This window comes from Sceloporus occidentalis, unplaced genomic scaffold, assembly GCF_023333645.1.
Source record: "Sceloporus occidentalis isolate IW3139 unplaced genomic scaffold, rSceOcc1.0.p SCAF_6, whole genome shotgun sequence".
NCBI classification, from domain to species: Eukaryota; Metazoa; Chordata; class Lepidosauria; order Squamata; family Phrynosomatidae; genus Sceloporus; species Sceloporus occidentalis.
This window is the reverse complement of record NW_028316986.1, coordinates 97,637,687-97,654,308: the sequence shown is the minus strand read 5'-3', so window position 1 is coordinate 97,654,308 and position 16,622 is coordinate 97,637,687. Positions and strand designations below refer to the sequence as shown.

The window sequence follows — 16,622 nt, the reverse complement described above, 5'->3', positions numbered from 1 at the left end:
CACCTGCACTGTAGAATTAATGCATTATGACACCACTTGAATGGCCAAGTCTTAATGCAATGGAATTCTGGGGTTTATAGTTTTGTGAGACATTTAGCCTTCTCTGCCAGAGAGCTCTTGTGTCTCACCAAACTACAAATCCCAGGATTCTGTACGAGAGACCCATGGCAGGTAATGTGGTATCAAGTTGCTATAACTCAGCAGGATGGGTTCACACTACAGCTATTTACTTTTCCTAAATAAGCAAAAGCTCTGACAAAAAGTTCATATGCTGGCATGCTCACAAGTTGCTTCCTCATTTTGAGGGAAGGGAATATTTTGAAACCCACATCTTTTTATTAGTTCACTTATTGGAATAGGATATTTATATTCTGGGTATGCATGATGGGGGCAAGGGAAGAGCTGTGCTACACATTATATCCATCATGATTAGACCAGCAAAAAACAAATTGCCAAGGTTGATTTCCTCTCTTTTTGCCAAAACCTTAAGAAGCAATTGCCAGCTAATGCACTGAGATAAAAATCTATGTGTCCTTTATCTACAGTTTTTCTTCCATAATTGTGTTCTTGTCTTCTTGAGGCTTTCTGACTTCTAAAAAATTCTGGTGGAGTGCAGCTTGGACCCAGATGGACCCAGGCTGATGATGGCCAGCAATTCGCTGATGATTTAGTATGTGATAATCTCCACCTCCATCCTGCATCCTGGTTGCAGCCCGGGAGACTAGAGCTGATTTAAAATGCCAAGTGATAAGCTCTAAAGTCAGGGCCACAACTTCCTTTATTGGGTCAATTCATTTGTAAATGGCCTCCTCTTTTTCTATAGGTGTCCCTTGTACCAAGCACTATTTTCTTTTCCAATGAGTCATGTGGTCTCATATGTCCAAAGTACAATAGTCTCAGTTTGGTCATCTTAGCATCTAATGAAAATTCAGACCTGATTTGCTCTAGGATTCCTTCCTGCATTGCATTGCATTGCATGGCATCCACAGAAGTCTCATTTAGCACCACATTTCAAATGAGTTGATTTTCTTCCTGTCAGCTTCGTCACTGTTCAGCTTTCACACCCATACATAGAAATCAGAAATATTATGACCTGGATTATCCTGATTATGGTATTCAGTGGTATAGTTACAATTGTCTCCCAACTCCAAAATCTAAGGATGGAAATTCTTACCACTGTATGTTGCCCTGCAACTATTTCCCCCTATGGCAAATAATTTTACTGGGTCTTGCAGCAGTGTTTCTACTTTGACATTTGACATATACTTTTACAAACTCATTTGAAATAGGAGCTCTGGTGGTGCAGTGGTTAAATGCCTGTACTGCAGCCACTCATTCAAAACCACAAAGTTGCAAGTTCAAGACCAGGCTTGCATCCTTCCCAGGAGGTCGCTAAAATGAGTACCCAGATTGTTGGGGGCAAATTAGCTTACAGTTTTAAACCACTTAGACACTGCTTAGGTGGTATGAAGCAGTATATAAATGAAGCTTGTTTGTATATAAATGAAGCTTGTTATGCTAGTCTTTAGGTTGGGTGGATTTATCACCAGAGAACTGCACATACTTCTGGGGAATACAGAAATGGGTGTAAGAAGGAACATTTCCAAATTTCTATCACACTGCTTCACTTGCATTATGCATGCTTGCAGTGTTCTACTTCATTTTTGAACACAATGAACATTCCTTAAACCATATTGGTTCATGCAAAATTAATCTGCCTGCTTAAACAAAATAGCCACCATTTGTATTATCTGCCTGGCAAACAAATAAAGGTTATGTTCTGATTTTTTTAACAGTCTTATTTTTCAAGGACAGTAAAATAGAATGTGGTAAACATATCTATGGCCCGTTCTGCACGGGCGTAAAGTACATCCCCAGAACATATTAGGGTTAGGAAAGGGTGTGCTTTACGCACGCCCCTAACCCTAGTAACATCCTGGAGACGTACAAAATGGCAGCACCCATTCTACACGGGCGCCACCATCTTGACGTCGCGGACGCTTAGCGTCCACATGTCACTCAGCACTAATGACACCGTGAGTGCGCCATTGGCACCATGCGGCATCATTAGCACACCGCAACAAGAAGCGCCATTTGGGGCTTCTTTTTGCAGTGCTGAGGAGCCTCGCGGTTTGGCCACTGAGGGTCCTCCGCACAGCAAATGAAGGCGCAGGTAGACCGCCCATTTTGGGCAGTCTGTAACGCGCCTATAATGCCTAAAAATAAATATATCATGTGCTGGTGCTTTAAATATAGTTTTGGGACTTTATCATAAACCAGGGCATTCTGAAAGGAAGCCTGACATATTGTTGATGAGGAGCTGCATGCCTGAAGTGCCAGTTCCTAATTACAAATGCTGCAATGGAAAGTGGCTAAACTATTGTGGCCTTTCCATTCATGGTTTGCTTAATATGTTGTCTGGAGATAGAACTGGGAAAGAGAAAAGCTAGAGTACTCATTCAGATATCGGAATAAACAAACCTCAGAGAGGTCAATGTTTTTTTTTAGCTTCCAGTGTTTTATAAAATGAATCATATAAGATTCATTATACACCCAATTTAAAAAGGTTATCACACAAGAAGCATGGTGGTGCTTTCTAAAGTACCAACATGCTTGTGCAAAGGGATCTTGTAGTACCCTTGAAACTAACTGTTCATAAGAAGTGGTAGCATAAGCTTTCATAGGACCATATCACACTAGAGGAATCCTGCTCAGAAATGGGATTTAAAGTAGGTTTAAAGTAGAAAAAACCTGCAAATGTGGGAGGTTTTTCACATGATGTTTCTGCAAAACAGAAATAACACAAAAATAAAGTGAATGCAAAGGGGACAAAAATGACACCTTTTTACTTTCAGGAAGATCCAAAAGTAAGGTATTATTTTTGTCCTCTTTACACTTGCTTTATTTTTGCTTTCTTTCTGTTTTGCAGAAACATCATGTGAAAAACTTCCTGCATTTGTGTTTTTTTCCTACTTCTAAAATCCCACTTCTGAGTGGGATTTATCTAGTGAGATAAGATCCATAGAGTTGGTCTACTTCCTCAGGTGAACGGAGTTAACTAGTGCCCAGGAAGGACTTTTATCAACAGATTCTTTGAATAGCAATAGAAATGGAAAACTTGTGGTTATAGTGATGGAGTGACAAGTTCAAAGTATGGTTATTGAAGGACAAAGACAGGTGGAAAGATGTTACTTAAAGCCAGGATGGAGGGGGGTAGGAATGACCATATGAATAGTGGAGGAAATTTTGGAATGTGGTATGTGCAGGCTGGGAACTAGAAAGGAGATATGATAAAGTGGCTAAAAGCATGCTTGGGGGGCTGCTGTGTTAATGAGTGTTCTAATATGTGTAGTGTGCCAGGAAGTCATTTTCTCTGTTTAACCCACTCTTGATGGACTGATGTTTGTGGTTATATTGTAATGCAGCTGTTTCTCTTTCCAATCTTCTTTCCAATGTCCATGGTTAGTGATATATGAATCAAATATACTCTGTCTGTATGTGATTCAGCAGGTCAGGTACTCTTGTCTGCTCTGTCATCTGCACATTGCTTTTTCCTCATTTTTTTTTCACACCAGTAGATTTGTGATGGAAAGTAATTATGAAAACAACAGGCATTTTTCTACAAGCCATGCTAAAGCAAAGCCACTTACACAAATTTCTATACGCAAAGAAGTTCTATTCCCTCCTGTATTTTATTTGGATTTTTTTCATCGTCACCGTCAATCACTTTCAAAACTAATACAATTTTCCCCACAGGCACACACACACATACATGTCCATAAATTCTGAAGCAGCTGCTCCTTTCCACCCAGCCACAGATTTTATTGCGGTCTGACCTCAAGAGAATGGTGCCCCTTTGGAACAAGGGAAATGCAGTACTAATGGATTCTGTGGTGCCTTTGGCTGGCATTCCTGTTCACAATAAGCTGGAGTTCTTTAGGGGCCTGTCCAGTTGTTCCAAAATGTCTCAGCTGAATTGCTGTGTCCTTACCATAGTGTTCTGTAATCTTGAGCTACATCCCATGTTTCATGAACAATCTTCATTTCCATAAGGATAGCTTTCTTACGACCTTGCAACTGTTTGGAATTCACGTTTACAACCTTGACACCATTGCAATGACCACAATGCTCATAAACCCACCTTAAAATCCAGGTGGCCATATTGAGGGATGGTGTTCTATGGCTTTGGTGAGTAGGGCACAGGAGGATGACACATCTGTCTGTCACCCTCACATCAGCAAGCCACAGTGCAAGGAGGAGTTGTGTCAGGATTCACAGGGGTCTCTGGTTCTGTTGCACTACTACTCCCTGGCCAGGTGGTAGCTAGATGCATCATCTGTCAGTCCCCTGCTTGCCATCTCTGCAGGACTCCATCCCTCAATTTGATTGCCTAGACTGTGAGGTGGTTTGGGGAGTGAGCTGAGGAGATAGAGCATAGCCATGGCATCATATGTTATGTGTCTGATGCAGAATCTTGTTTATCCCCTCCTCTCACTCTTCTCTCTGCGAATCAATGAACACCATCAAAATATATAAATAAAATCTGTTCCAAATTACCCACTACCACAACTCTCCACAACTTACTAGGGGCAGACGCATGGAGCTGCTGGTTGGATAAGGAACACTTGCTGCTGTCAGATGTCATTTTGTCCACAGACAAGCACAACTGAATTTTTCACCCCTTCTATTTCAAGTTGTATTATCCCATAGCCCAACAGATGGCAAGAAGTTGTGTTTCTATTTTTAGGTGGAATGCTAATTACACACACTAATTACACTAATTACACAAATACACAAAACACAACCCAGTATCAGATATATTCAATGTGTGTGTGTGTGCGGGGGGGGGGGGGGAAATAGCCAAGTGCATGATGATACCTGTATTATTGAAATAGGATGATAGATCAATATCCCACATCAGATCTCTAATTAGCGCACCCTTTCTGTAGATGCAGCCTTTAACATGCACACTTCAGTAGGTACCCTCTAATATGTATTGTTTACTGGTGTGTGTTTTTAAAGTCTTCCACTTCTAGAAAATTCTTGGCATATTTTAAAATGCCAGGGAAGAGGATGAGGACGTTCTTCCACACATGTACCAGAAAAAAAGGTCAAAAATGTTCCAAGTCAATTCACTCACCAACTTATCAAGGTCACTCCCTGTCAATGAAACATCTTTGCCAGAAACAGAAACAGCCACCCATTCTGAGGAGACCTTTTTTCCTCCTCTATCAGAAATGTTCTGGGAAAGAATCCCAGGATATACCATACCCACAGATGTCCACATTCCCCTCTAATAGAAACTGATGGCTTGTAATAGAAGTACAGGATCATAGGACATTGTGCTGGGAGGTATTTTGCCTAGCTTTGGCTCATGGATGGATGAATAATGCTGCAGACGTCTGTTTCTCCACCCAACTAAGGTTAATCAGTATGTAGTTATAGCAGTCTTTTTGTGTTTTCAGATAAAAGGGAAATGCATTAGGCTGTTTTGCAGGGATTATGTAGGTGGGTATATCCTTAATAGAACCATAGAATTGGATTACAAGCCTTGCCTTTGCATTGCCTTGAATCCAGTCATTATTACAAAAATAGATCTAACCCATGAGGGTAAGCACTTCCATATTTGTTGCTGTTGGATTATTTTTTATTTATAAATACTTGCAATCCAACTAAATTTTAGCAGCAAAACTCAGGATAATTGGCATCTTAGTGTATTGCTATTAGTTTATATAGAAATCCACAGGGTTACAACTGTCCACTAGTTTTCTTATGCAAATAGCTTTATTTTATTATTATTTTCAAATCCTCCACTTTGGTGAAAAATGACCTCTTCTTCAACTCCCTTTTGGTGCCAGTATATCTTTTCTCCATCATAACCCAGGAGCATCAGGATCACTACATTTTATTTAAGGTTTGAGTTTGAAAACATATAACATTTCCCCATAGGCCAGTTTTCAAGGGCAAATGACTCATTCTTTCTCAGACTGATGGAATGAATAACAACATTTCTGATAACCATGTTACAGTTTTGTTCAATACTGACAATACTATATGTCACCTGAGAATCAAAGACGTTTGCAATGTCTTTAACACTAAGCAGAACTTACTTGTTGTTTTGGCAGCTTTTGAAATTTTGTCTGTAAGGAAATAAAGCTGATTGTCAGAGGCAAAACTTGAAAGGCAACAGAACAACTTTCTACTAAGGATCTCTCTTTGCTTAATACACATTTTGATTAAGTTAATTCAGTTAAATTTGTCAAGCAGTAGTCAAGTTGTGAACAACAATGCCCTTGAACAACTTCTTTGACAAGATGACTAGAGAATGTCTAAGAAACCAAATTTTGCACCAACTGGCAGATGGAACAAGTGAGTGAGTGTAAAACAGAGGGTTCCATACAAACTGGAGAAAGTTAAAGCTAAGGAAATGACTAGGATCAACCATCTTTGGTCCAAGGATATGCAAGATATTATTGTAATAAATAGTAAGAGTATTGTTTTACTACTGTACACACTAATGTTTTTACTAACATTATATGTTCACATTAATGGATAATGAAGAATAAATCCTATTAAATTTTACAGGATCTTAGAAGAAATAATTTCATCTGAGTTTTTCTTCCCTTGAAAATCATAACTTGCAGTTGCATGCTTATTCCTATCCATGTATAAGGCTGCTTCTACAGTGCAGAATTAATGCAGTTTGATACGTGGTGAATTGCTGTGGTTCAGTGCTATGGAATTCTAGGATTTGTTGTTTTGTGAAATATTTAGCCTTCCTTGACAGAGAGCCCTGGTTCCACAACAAACTACAAATACCAGGATTCCATGGCAGTTAAAGCGGTGTCAAACTGCATTATTTCTGCAGTGTGACAGGTACATTGAGGCACTAAAGGACCTGGCATTGAAGCAAACTGATATCAACTCTTCTCAAAACAAAACAAAACAAAACCACCCTCCCATTATATGTAGTAATAACAGTAACAATAACAATAACAATCCATTCATGTACCTGCAGTTACATTGTGGTGGTGATGGGTTTCTTTAACTGCTGGAGCTATTAAGCAAAACAAGACAATCTAATTAAACTCTGTTCCAAGAATCCATTTTATCATTAAAATCACAAAAGTGTCATTATTCTCACCAACCACATACATAACACAATAGTCTATTTATTGTTATAAATGTATCATCACTCATCACTCATTGTCATCATTTTTCATAGCTTTCAGTTGATGTTTGGCATGTGGTGCACTTCATCAGTGCTGAAAAATAAAACATTGGGGAGGAGATGGTTTCCCTCAACTCAGTTCTCCAAGTAGTAAACAATGATGAAGAGTTTCAGTGCCCAGCATTCATCTAGTGAAATATTTGTAATCCTAGAGATGTTAAGACCTTTTCTACCTCCACTGGAACTACTGAGAAAACAAAAACAACCATCACCACTGCCCATCAAACACATAAGACAAAATGTGTCAATGACCTCACATAAGACATAGGCTGGAATCATGTTAGTCACACATGTCTCTGAAACACTGAACTCTGTCCCTTTAAAAAAAAAAAAGCTCCTGTGGAGAGGTGTATTCATTACCAACCCAGCAACCCCCTCAGAACCCACTTTGCTGCTGCCGGTGTTCCTCCATATTCATTTAGTGGCCATGGAGACCAAGGGGTGGAAGAGAAGTGTCCAGCTATGTGCTATAGCAGGACTCCCAATGGCAAAGGCATCTTGTACAAGGTACCAGATAATAACACTGTTCTTATGTATCTATAAGCATACTGACCTATAGCTATAGGCAAATAACAGTGGTTTCTCTTTCACTGTTTACTATTCACTGTTCACTAAAAACCATGAGAGGGACACAAAAACAAGGTGAATCTTACAGGAGGGAAGATGGTGTAGAGCACCACCAGAGTGAAACTTCATGCTATGTCTTCCCATCAAGGACCTCAACCAGAGTTTATTTAGCTACTCCTATAGATGTTTAGAAAAATTGTTCTTTTTCATGTTAGAAAGAAATACAGTGCATGGAATGGAAATATAAAATGTTCCCTATTCTCATGATAGATAAAATAATAACTCACTACAAATAGTATTAGGAGGCAACAGTATCACAGTATCACAGAAGCAGAGAAGCCTCTTTGATTTATCTTAAAGTTTTAAAAGATAAAAATTTATCAAACACTGGACTTCCGTTTGTTTTGGACCTCAGTTGCCAGAAGTTCCAGGCATCTTAGTGAATGATTAGGGATTTTTTGGGTTGATGATTAAAACTGCTGGAGGACCAAAGTTTGCTGCATTAACTCCTTTGGATAATCAATTTAGTTGCTTACTGTTTCTTCTATGAATTATGAACCCCTTGATTTATGGCTTGCATAATTATAAAGTTATGAGCCAACATAGTATAGTGGTTTGAGTGTTGCACTATTGCTCTAGATATCAGGGTTTAAATTCCTGCTTGGCCATAGAAACCCACTGGGTGACTCTGGGCAAGCAACACTCTCTCACCCTCAAGGGAAGGCAAAGGAAAACCCATTGAACAAATCTTGCCAAGAAAACCATGTGATAGGTTCGTGTGATGACAGCAACAACAATTACACAAACACACACACACAGTGTGTGTGTGTGTGTGTGTGTGTGTGTATGTTACCTTTTGCCTTTTCCTCTTTGCAATGAGCTTTCTCCACAGTTTTCCCTGTAGGGATCAAGAAGAGGAAAATGAAATACAATGTAAGAAACTCAATTTACACAGTGTTAATATTTGGGAGGGGGGGGCAGCAGGATTAGTAGACTGCCAGTACAGTGGGCCCTTGGTATCTGCTAGGGTTTGGTTCCAGGAATCCCTGTGGATACCAAAATCAGTGGATGCTCACGCCCTATTAAATACAATGGCAGAATAAAATTCTATCACTTATATAAAATGGCAAAATAAAGCTTTGCTTTTTGAAATTTATACATTTTCAGATTGTGGATGTTGAATCCATGGATAAAGAATCCCTGGATACAGAGAACCAACTGTACAATGATTTTATGTACGGGTTTAAAATAAAAGATTTCCAGCCCTTCAATGCTTTTTCTGTTTTCTTCTTGTCTGGAAAGATTTCCAAATCATTGGGAATAAATTAAATATTAAATTAAATACAGTGGCACAGTAAAAAGCTATCATTTACATGAAATGGCAACATCAAGCTTTGCTTTTTGAAATTCATATATTTTGAAATTGTTGATGTTTAATCCGTGGATAAAGAATCCCTGGATACAGAGAACCGACTGTACAATGAGTTTAGGCATGGGTTTAAAATAAAATATTTCCATCCCTCACCATCTTTTTCCTTCAGTGCTTTTTCTGTTTTCTTCTTGTCTGGAAAGATTTCCAAAGCATCAGGATTAAATTTTAGCTGCTGGTGTGCTGACACAGTTTCCCAAACCCTTGGAACAGAATGCTTCTCTCATTTTACTATGACAGGATGAGCAAGGGTGAATGTGGCCCGGACTTGAAGGGATACTATATTTTGCAGCCGCATATGATGTTATACAGACCTCTATTGAGTTGTATCTCAAACATTTTGATATATATGTGATGTCCTTTTTCAGCATCCCTTTTCCAGGCCTCCAAGAACAGAGTCAATCAGCTGTGACTTAACACAAGGAGACAGACTAAAATTAACTAAGGTGTGGTGCTGGAGGCGTTTGTGCCTTTCCAATATTCCCTGCTGAGAACAGCAGCAATTCTTCTGCAGTCTGCCTTAGAACTGTGCATCTCCCCCTGCCTGACACACATATGCACAACTCATATGATCCACTTTACTTTAATGCAGCTTAATTCATTGTCTTCCAGCATCTGAGCTATCTGTTCTGCCAGGAACAGCTCAGCATTAATCACTATAACCAAGATCACCCTTCCAGGCACTAGCACCCTGGTCCTATGTATGCTTACCTAGAAGCAAAGCCCACTCATTGCAGTGGTATTTACTTCCAAGTAAGCAATTTTGGATTTCAGAATCCTTGAGGAACAAATTAAGGGGTAGGAAGAGAAATGCCTGACATTTTGATAGAAATCCCTTAGTGGGATCAATTTAATCACTATTCATGGATCTCTGCAGATGATGCTAATTTATATAAGCTGAAGATCTGGATATGTTAGACTCCATAATTTTTCATTGTGAATTATTCTTGTTGCTAAATATTTTTGAGGGGAAAAATATACTTTTTACCTGTTACTGCTTTTCCATCAGCTGGTTCTTTCAGGGGTTGTGGGGAGAATAAATTAGGGAAAAAGGAAAGAGAATAAAAGTAACAATAAATCTTGATAATTGCATACCTTGACAGTTTTGTCAGATTTTCACCACCTCATATGTATGATGTGCCCAGATTGGAAACAAATGAGTACGTTTGTCTGGTAGGTGTACAACAATATCATATTTGATAGGTAGGTCCAATACTTTGAAATGAATTATTACAACCTAGCACACAGTATTCCTTGGCAAACTCAGTCAAGGCCTTTTAGACAACCAGAAAAGAAAACAAGAATTTCAAAGATCACAGATATTCCCAGTTAGAATTTCTATCATTTTATTTGTAGATAGCCTGTGTGTTGTAGTGATTTGAGTGTTGGGTTGGACTCTGAGAGACCTGGGTTCAAATCCTCATTCAGTCATGGAAACCGAGTGGCTTTCATGGCCGGCATCCATAGTTTTTTGTGGGGTTTTTGGGCTATGTGGCCATGTTCTAGAAGAGTTTCTTCCTGACGTTTTGCCAGCATCTGTGGCTGGCATCTTCTTTCTCTGAAGATGCCAGCCACAGATGCTGACAAAACGTCAGGAAGCAACTCTGCTAGAACATGGCCACATAGCCTGAAACCCCCCCCCCCCCCCCAAAGCTAGTGGATAGTCTTGGGAAAACCACATTCTCTTGGCTTCAGAGGAAGGCAAGGGTACACTCCTCTGAATAAATCTTGCTGAGAAAACCCTGCAATAGATTCACTTCAGAAAACAACCTGAAGAACAACAAAAATAATTTTATTTTTATTAAAGTATACAGTCATACACATACACTTCCTTTCTGCTTGGTTTATTTCTCTGAAATAGGTTATATCTCTCTATTAATACATTCTAATCATGAGACGCATCCCAACAGGTTTCAGTCATGCCTATAATGTCATATTTGCTTTGCTGTGCTAAGAGTTCAAGTTCATCCTGTTTATTTCTCATGCTCTTTGCATTAGTATAGAGACATCTAAGACCATGGCCATTCCCCCTATCTGTCTTTTAATGTTTGTTTTCCCCCTCCCACTGTTGGGTTCTTGTGCTATTTGCCTAGATCTCTATATAACATTTGAAGTATTATCTCCAGCACTTGATAAACTCCTGTTCTCAAGAATTCTGCCTCCCTCTCCCACATAACTCATGTACTGAAAGTAGTTCAAGAATTTTTTTGGGTCCATGCCTACATAAACGTGGGGAATGTTTCACAATAGATCAACCACATCTTCACTGTCAAACTCTGATGTCCATTTTGTTCCCTGAAGATACTGTTGTTTGTTAGGAAAATACTTAAGTATTAGAAGTGGTTATTGGAAATCCATCACTACCTTGCTAAAATTTTCCATTCAAAATATTCTTGACATCTAAAACAGCATCTATATGATAATGAGGTAATTAATGTTTCATAAGAAAAATGTTGCCTCCTATTTTAGGCACATAAGAAAACAATCAGTTTGTATTAACTATTTTTAAAATGTGAATAAAGTCTCTGCTGTTGCCAAATGATCATCTCTTGCCACAGGCAATTAATTAAAGATAAATGGAAATAGGATGATCTACTAATTACTTTAAAAATGCAATGCCAATTAATTTCCTTGATTGCTATTATTATCAATGTGTAGATAATTTAAGGCTTCCTTTAAGTGTAATGTTATTATCTTTGCATGATATAGCACAAAGATTACATAGAGACTATAATTCAAAGTTAATTAACTTGGTACATTTAGAATTGGTAAACAGTCTAAAGAAATCTCCTTTTAAGCTTCAGGATGTGAAATAACCATTGCATTGAAGGGAACCTGCCCTTGAGCTTGACTGCTGCCTCCATTCAATGGGGGTGTAAATTCTATGTTTGTGTACTCACACACTTTCAGTGGCTATTGCTCATCCTATTCATAGCAAATGCCTCATGCTGTGGGCTTGATCTTGAACACAGGTCTTAGTATAACTCATCCTGAATGAGAAGTATGTGAGTTCTCATATAATGTATAGAAGGTATGAGCCGGTTGTTGTAGTTGTTAACTGCCTTCAATTCGATGTCAATTTATGGTGATCCTGTGAATGGGACACCTCCAAGACCCCCTATTCTCAACCTTTTTGCTCAGATTCTGCAGATTCAGGCCCATCTGATTGAATCTTGCCATCTGGCTGCGGTCTTCCTTTCTTTCTACTGTCTTCTACCTTTCCTAGCATTATTGTCTTTTCTAATGAGTCATGTCTTCTCATGATATGGCCAAAGTACAACAGCCATAGTTTGATAATCTTGGCATCCAGGGAGAGTTCAGGCTTGATCTGTCCTAGGACCCATTTGTTTGCACAATCCCAATGTGCTTCTCTTAGGAGGTCTGAACAAATTATAATTATTAGTGCAATGGTGTTTGAGATATGAAGGAGTTTAGCACACAAGGCTAGTAACATGCAGTTACAATAGGATAACAGCATCTTTGGCATGTACTTATCACACAATGTCTCTGGTTGATGTTTTGCTTTAAAATCACTGGTGGAGCATACCTTTTCATTGATGGAGAAAAACAATAATTGAAAACATACTCTCCACCAACAATTGAAATGCAAAGCAGCAATAGGAAAGATAAGTATGTGCCAAAAACATTATTATCCTATTGTAATTGTGCTTTCTGAGCCTTGTGTGCTAAACTCCGAATAGTAAATTCTGCTCAGGAAGGATATGTTAAATTGCCTGATCTACCAGCAAATTTGTATTAAAGTCCAGTGACAGATCACAGGAGAACAGACAATTTTATTTCTTTAGATTTTGTGGAAAACCAAGTGGTAGATGGCATGGCTGAAAGGAGAAGGAGATTGTAGGGTTTAAATAATGTAAGATTACTGCTAAACAAACAGGCAGAAGGACTGCTACCACCTGCTGGCGATACTGGGAATAACACGTCAGCACTTGCATGGACTTGGCAAGGAACCTATTGACACAAACAGGCATTTTCATTAGCCTTTCGGCTTTCAAGTAGCAAACAGTGGCAGAGTAATTCACTAATGGGTACATGCTGTATCTTAATGCATGGACACTCTGTATGAATCCTAAAAAGGCATCCTTTCTGACCTGAACACAGCAACAGCTTATATTTTCTCTCACAACCCCCTTTTAATTACATTAACTTTGCAATGTGTCCAATTCTTATTATTTTATTTAATATTACTTTCCATAAGGCCATGAAGCATATTTATTAGCTATACTTTCATCACTGGAGAGTGAAATTAATCCAAGAGTTCTAAATCTAATTCCTGTGTTATTGCATTTAAATCCCCCTACTTCCTACAAGGTGTTCAGGATTTTCTCATTTTATCTTCACAATAAGCCTGTGAGGGAGGCTGGACTGAAAGTGGTGATTGGGGCAAGGTTACAATGAGTTTCATGGCCATCTGAAGGTTTTAGCCTTGGTCCCATTTGCCCAAACCCTTTGGAGAAAAATCAGCAATATAGTTTTTAGTATGTAGAGCTGGTGGCAGAACATTTTAATTTCCCTGGGCATTCCATCTCAGACCTCAGAAGAGCGGTCCTTGAACAAAAGAACTACACAGTTAGATTGGAAAGAAAAACAGCAGAATTGGAGTTGATCCACAGACAAAAGTCCCTCAGCAACTGAATGAACAAATGGCTTCCCGACTCACTACACACACCTCAACACTATCTAACCCTGTCCTCATGGGGGCATCCTACACCCATCTATTCTCCCCACCTACAGGCTAGTTTCCAGTGCCAAACTGGTCTTGCCACTTCATTTCCATATACAAAGCAGTTTGAATTTGAATTTACATTCTTGCATACAATGGCATATATATATATGTGTATATATATATATATATATAATTCTGCTCAGGAAGGGTGTGTGTGTGTGTGTGTGTGTGTATGTGTGTGTATAGTAACATGGCTGTATCTTTGAATTCAATCGATATAGTTTTTAAAAAGTGAAAAACCCTATCACACTGTGGAAATTTTATTATAGATAGATATTAAAATAGGAAAATATTAAAAGTATAAGTTCCATAAGTTGGCTCCAAATGATTCAGGTAACGTAAAATATTGAGAGAACTCTCAACAGATGTCAAATTGCATGGAACTATTTTGATTTTGAAAGTTGAAAAGAAGCAATATATGCACATGACTACTTCAGAACAGTGGTAGTATTGTAAAGTAAAGTAGTTAAGTAGCAAGAGTCTGCACGACTATTTCAGAGGATGACTAATGTGTAACAAAACCAAACATCTACATCATCACACTTGTAAAACAGGCTTGCAATTGGTATAAATATAATGTATTACATACTTGTAATTCCTTTGGATTTGGCTGGAAAAAAAGGGGGGAAATAGCAGAAACATGTTGAGGCTAACATAAGCTTTACTGTGAACTGTATGTTAAAACTATAATTATTGGGCAGGTTTCTGCAGCTATAGCCAAAGCTGTGTTTTCTAATAAATTTATTACCTTTCCATGGATTTACTAGGTACCTATTTTCCTATCTTTGTGCTCAGTTCTGGCCATTGCATAGCACACAACAACAACAACAACAACAACAGTATTTGACAGTGTCTGGTGGCAGTTGTGCAGCTAAAAAAAATTAGACCCTGGATTTACTTGCCTTAGGAGGCAATATTAATCTGTCATGTGTATTCCACTTGTGAATCACACAGCTAAATCAGGGGTTTAGCTACAAGTGTGCAAGTGAAATAAGGATATTACCCCATAAATATGAATTGCCATCCCCTCAAAATGACATTTTCCTCTGGTCCTCAAATGTTTAGCATTCTAGAAAGTGAGACACTGAAAATCTCGGACATTTTACTCACCGTGTTTACATTACCTTGGTAACTTTGCCTGTCCCTTTTCTTTTAATGCCTGAACTAAAATTTAAGGTTACTGAAATGCTAGAAATGCAGGGACTGAATGAAAATTTCTTTGGGGGGGGGGGGCAGAATCCTTATGGGAGGCAATGCCCTCATTTGTGCTCACCCACCCTTGTAGCTATATACCTACTAACATTGCTCTTCTCCCTTTACCATCATCATAAAGAAGCAATTTAGAATTGCTTCTATATCCCTGATAATAAAACAATAACAACCCCCCCCCCTTTGCTACCTGTATTAAGAAGAAAGCGTGAAAAATGACAATGAAGTGCAGTTTTGCTGAGTTAAATCAGCATTTTCATAACTGCAGGAATAATATACAGTTTGCTTCTCTGCCTGGATGTTAAATGCGATATACAAATATCATTTTATTGTAGAAAAAAGATACATTATTTTAAAAATAAAAAGTATCAAATGAGTACCTGTAACACGCATGTGCCCAGCCAATCATCCCTTGACTAAAAAGTTATTTTAAAAAATATTTTGAAGTTATGCTTCAGTCAGCAATATGAGCCTTGATGGGTTCATGTTCTTACACTGGTTTACTGTTTAGTGCTGAACAGATCACCTGCTCCTCTCTCTGAGTCATTGTTATGGGCCTTTCTAGGCTGCTATTGGACTTTGAAAGCCAAAGTCAATAGTTGCACCACCGTCTGGCACACAGTACTGTCTGAAATAGAATGTACATCACATCCATTTTGTTAAAGACTCATCATATTAGATGCATTTTATCCATGGCACCCTTTAATTGCTTTTGTCAACAGCCAAGTGAATGCCTCTTTTCTGGCAAAAACACACCAATCCCTTTGGAAAGTCTTGTTTGGTTGATTCCTATCTGATTTCCCTCCACCAAAAGAGTTTTTCTTTTGATCGGCTTTAAGTCACCTAATTAGTTCGTAGTTCATTCTCATTGTTTCTTCTTTCTTTGCTGTTCAGTGAGGTATTTTTAAATTGTTTAATTATATCGTTTATTTTTAAAAAGACTCTGGGTGTGGAACAACCAACAATCACACCAACTCAAAATTCTTGATGGAGGTCATTACTGACTTGATGAGAGATGAAGAAGCAGAATTCTGTCCTTGTACATGAGTAAGCTGTTTTTTGGGGTTGGTTTTTTGTTTTGTTTTGTTTTGGCATAAATAGAGAACAGGATTAATGCCAGGTGCCCACGGCCACATTATTCTGCTGAATTTGTCATTAGTTTCCTACTTTGCCAAGTGACTGTGCATAATCATAATGTTGTTCTTTGTGTCTGTATAGCAAATGAATGCCATTTGGAATGGAAGAGAAATGAAAACTAAGCATGTACCTGTTTTTTTGGGAGGAGTTTCTTTGTCATGCCTGACAATATCTTGTCCTACAAGACAGAAACAGCACAATATAAGCAATAATAATAATAAATTTAATTGACCTTTGGCTTTATAGCTCATTCTTATAATCATTTCATCCTTATTCATGTATGAATAATGAAAAAAAGGGTT

General features: G+C 38.4%; 1 protein-coding gene across 18 annotated transcripts in view; it reads right to left on the bottom strand.

Moving 5' to 3' along the window:
* Positions 1–16,622, bottom strand: part of TRDN (triadin) — a 256,474-nt gene that overhangs the window by 14,156 nt on the left and 225,696 nt on the right. For 15 of the 18 annotated variants that reach the window (XM_089530463.1, XM_089530465.1, XM_089530466.1 and 12 more), the window contains 7 exons: positions 16,451–16,498; positions 14,564–14,584; positions 10,216–10,242; positions 9,324–9,362; positions 8,652–8,696; positions 7,013–7,057; positions 6,111–6,140 (listed from right to left, as the gene is read on the bottom strand). In XM_089530463.1, coding sequence (XP_089386589.1) covers positions 6,111–6,140; positions 7,013–7,057; positions 8,652–8,696; positions 9,324–9,362; positions 10,216–10,242; positions 14,564–14,584; positions 16,451–16,498 — 255 coding nt within the window. Of the gene's footprint in view, positions 1–6,110; positions 6,141–7,012; positions 7,058–8,651; positions 8,697–9,323; positions 9,363–10,215; positions 10,243–13,067; positions 13,200–14,563; positions 14,585–16,450; positions 16,499–16,622 lie in introns of those variants that run through there. The other 3 variants (XM_089530456.1, XM_089530464.1, XM_089530467.1) reach the window with 3 other exon arrangements.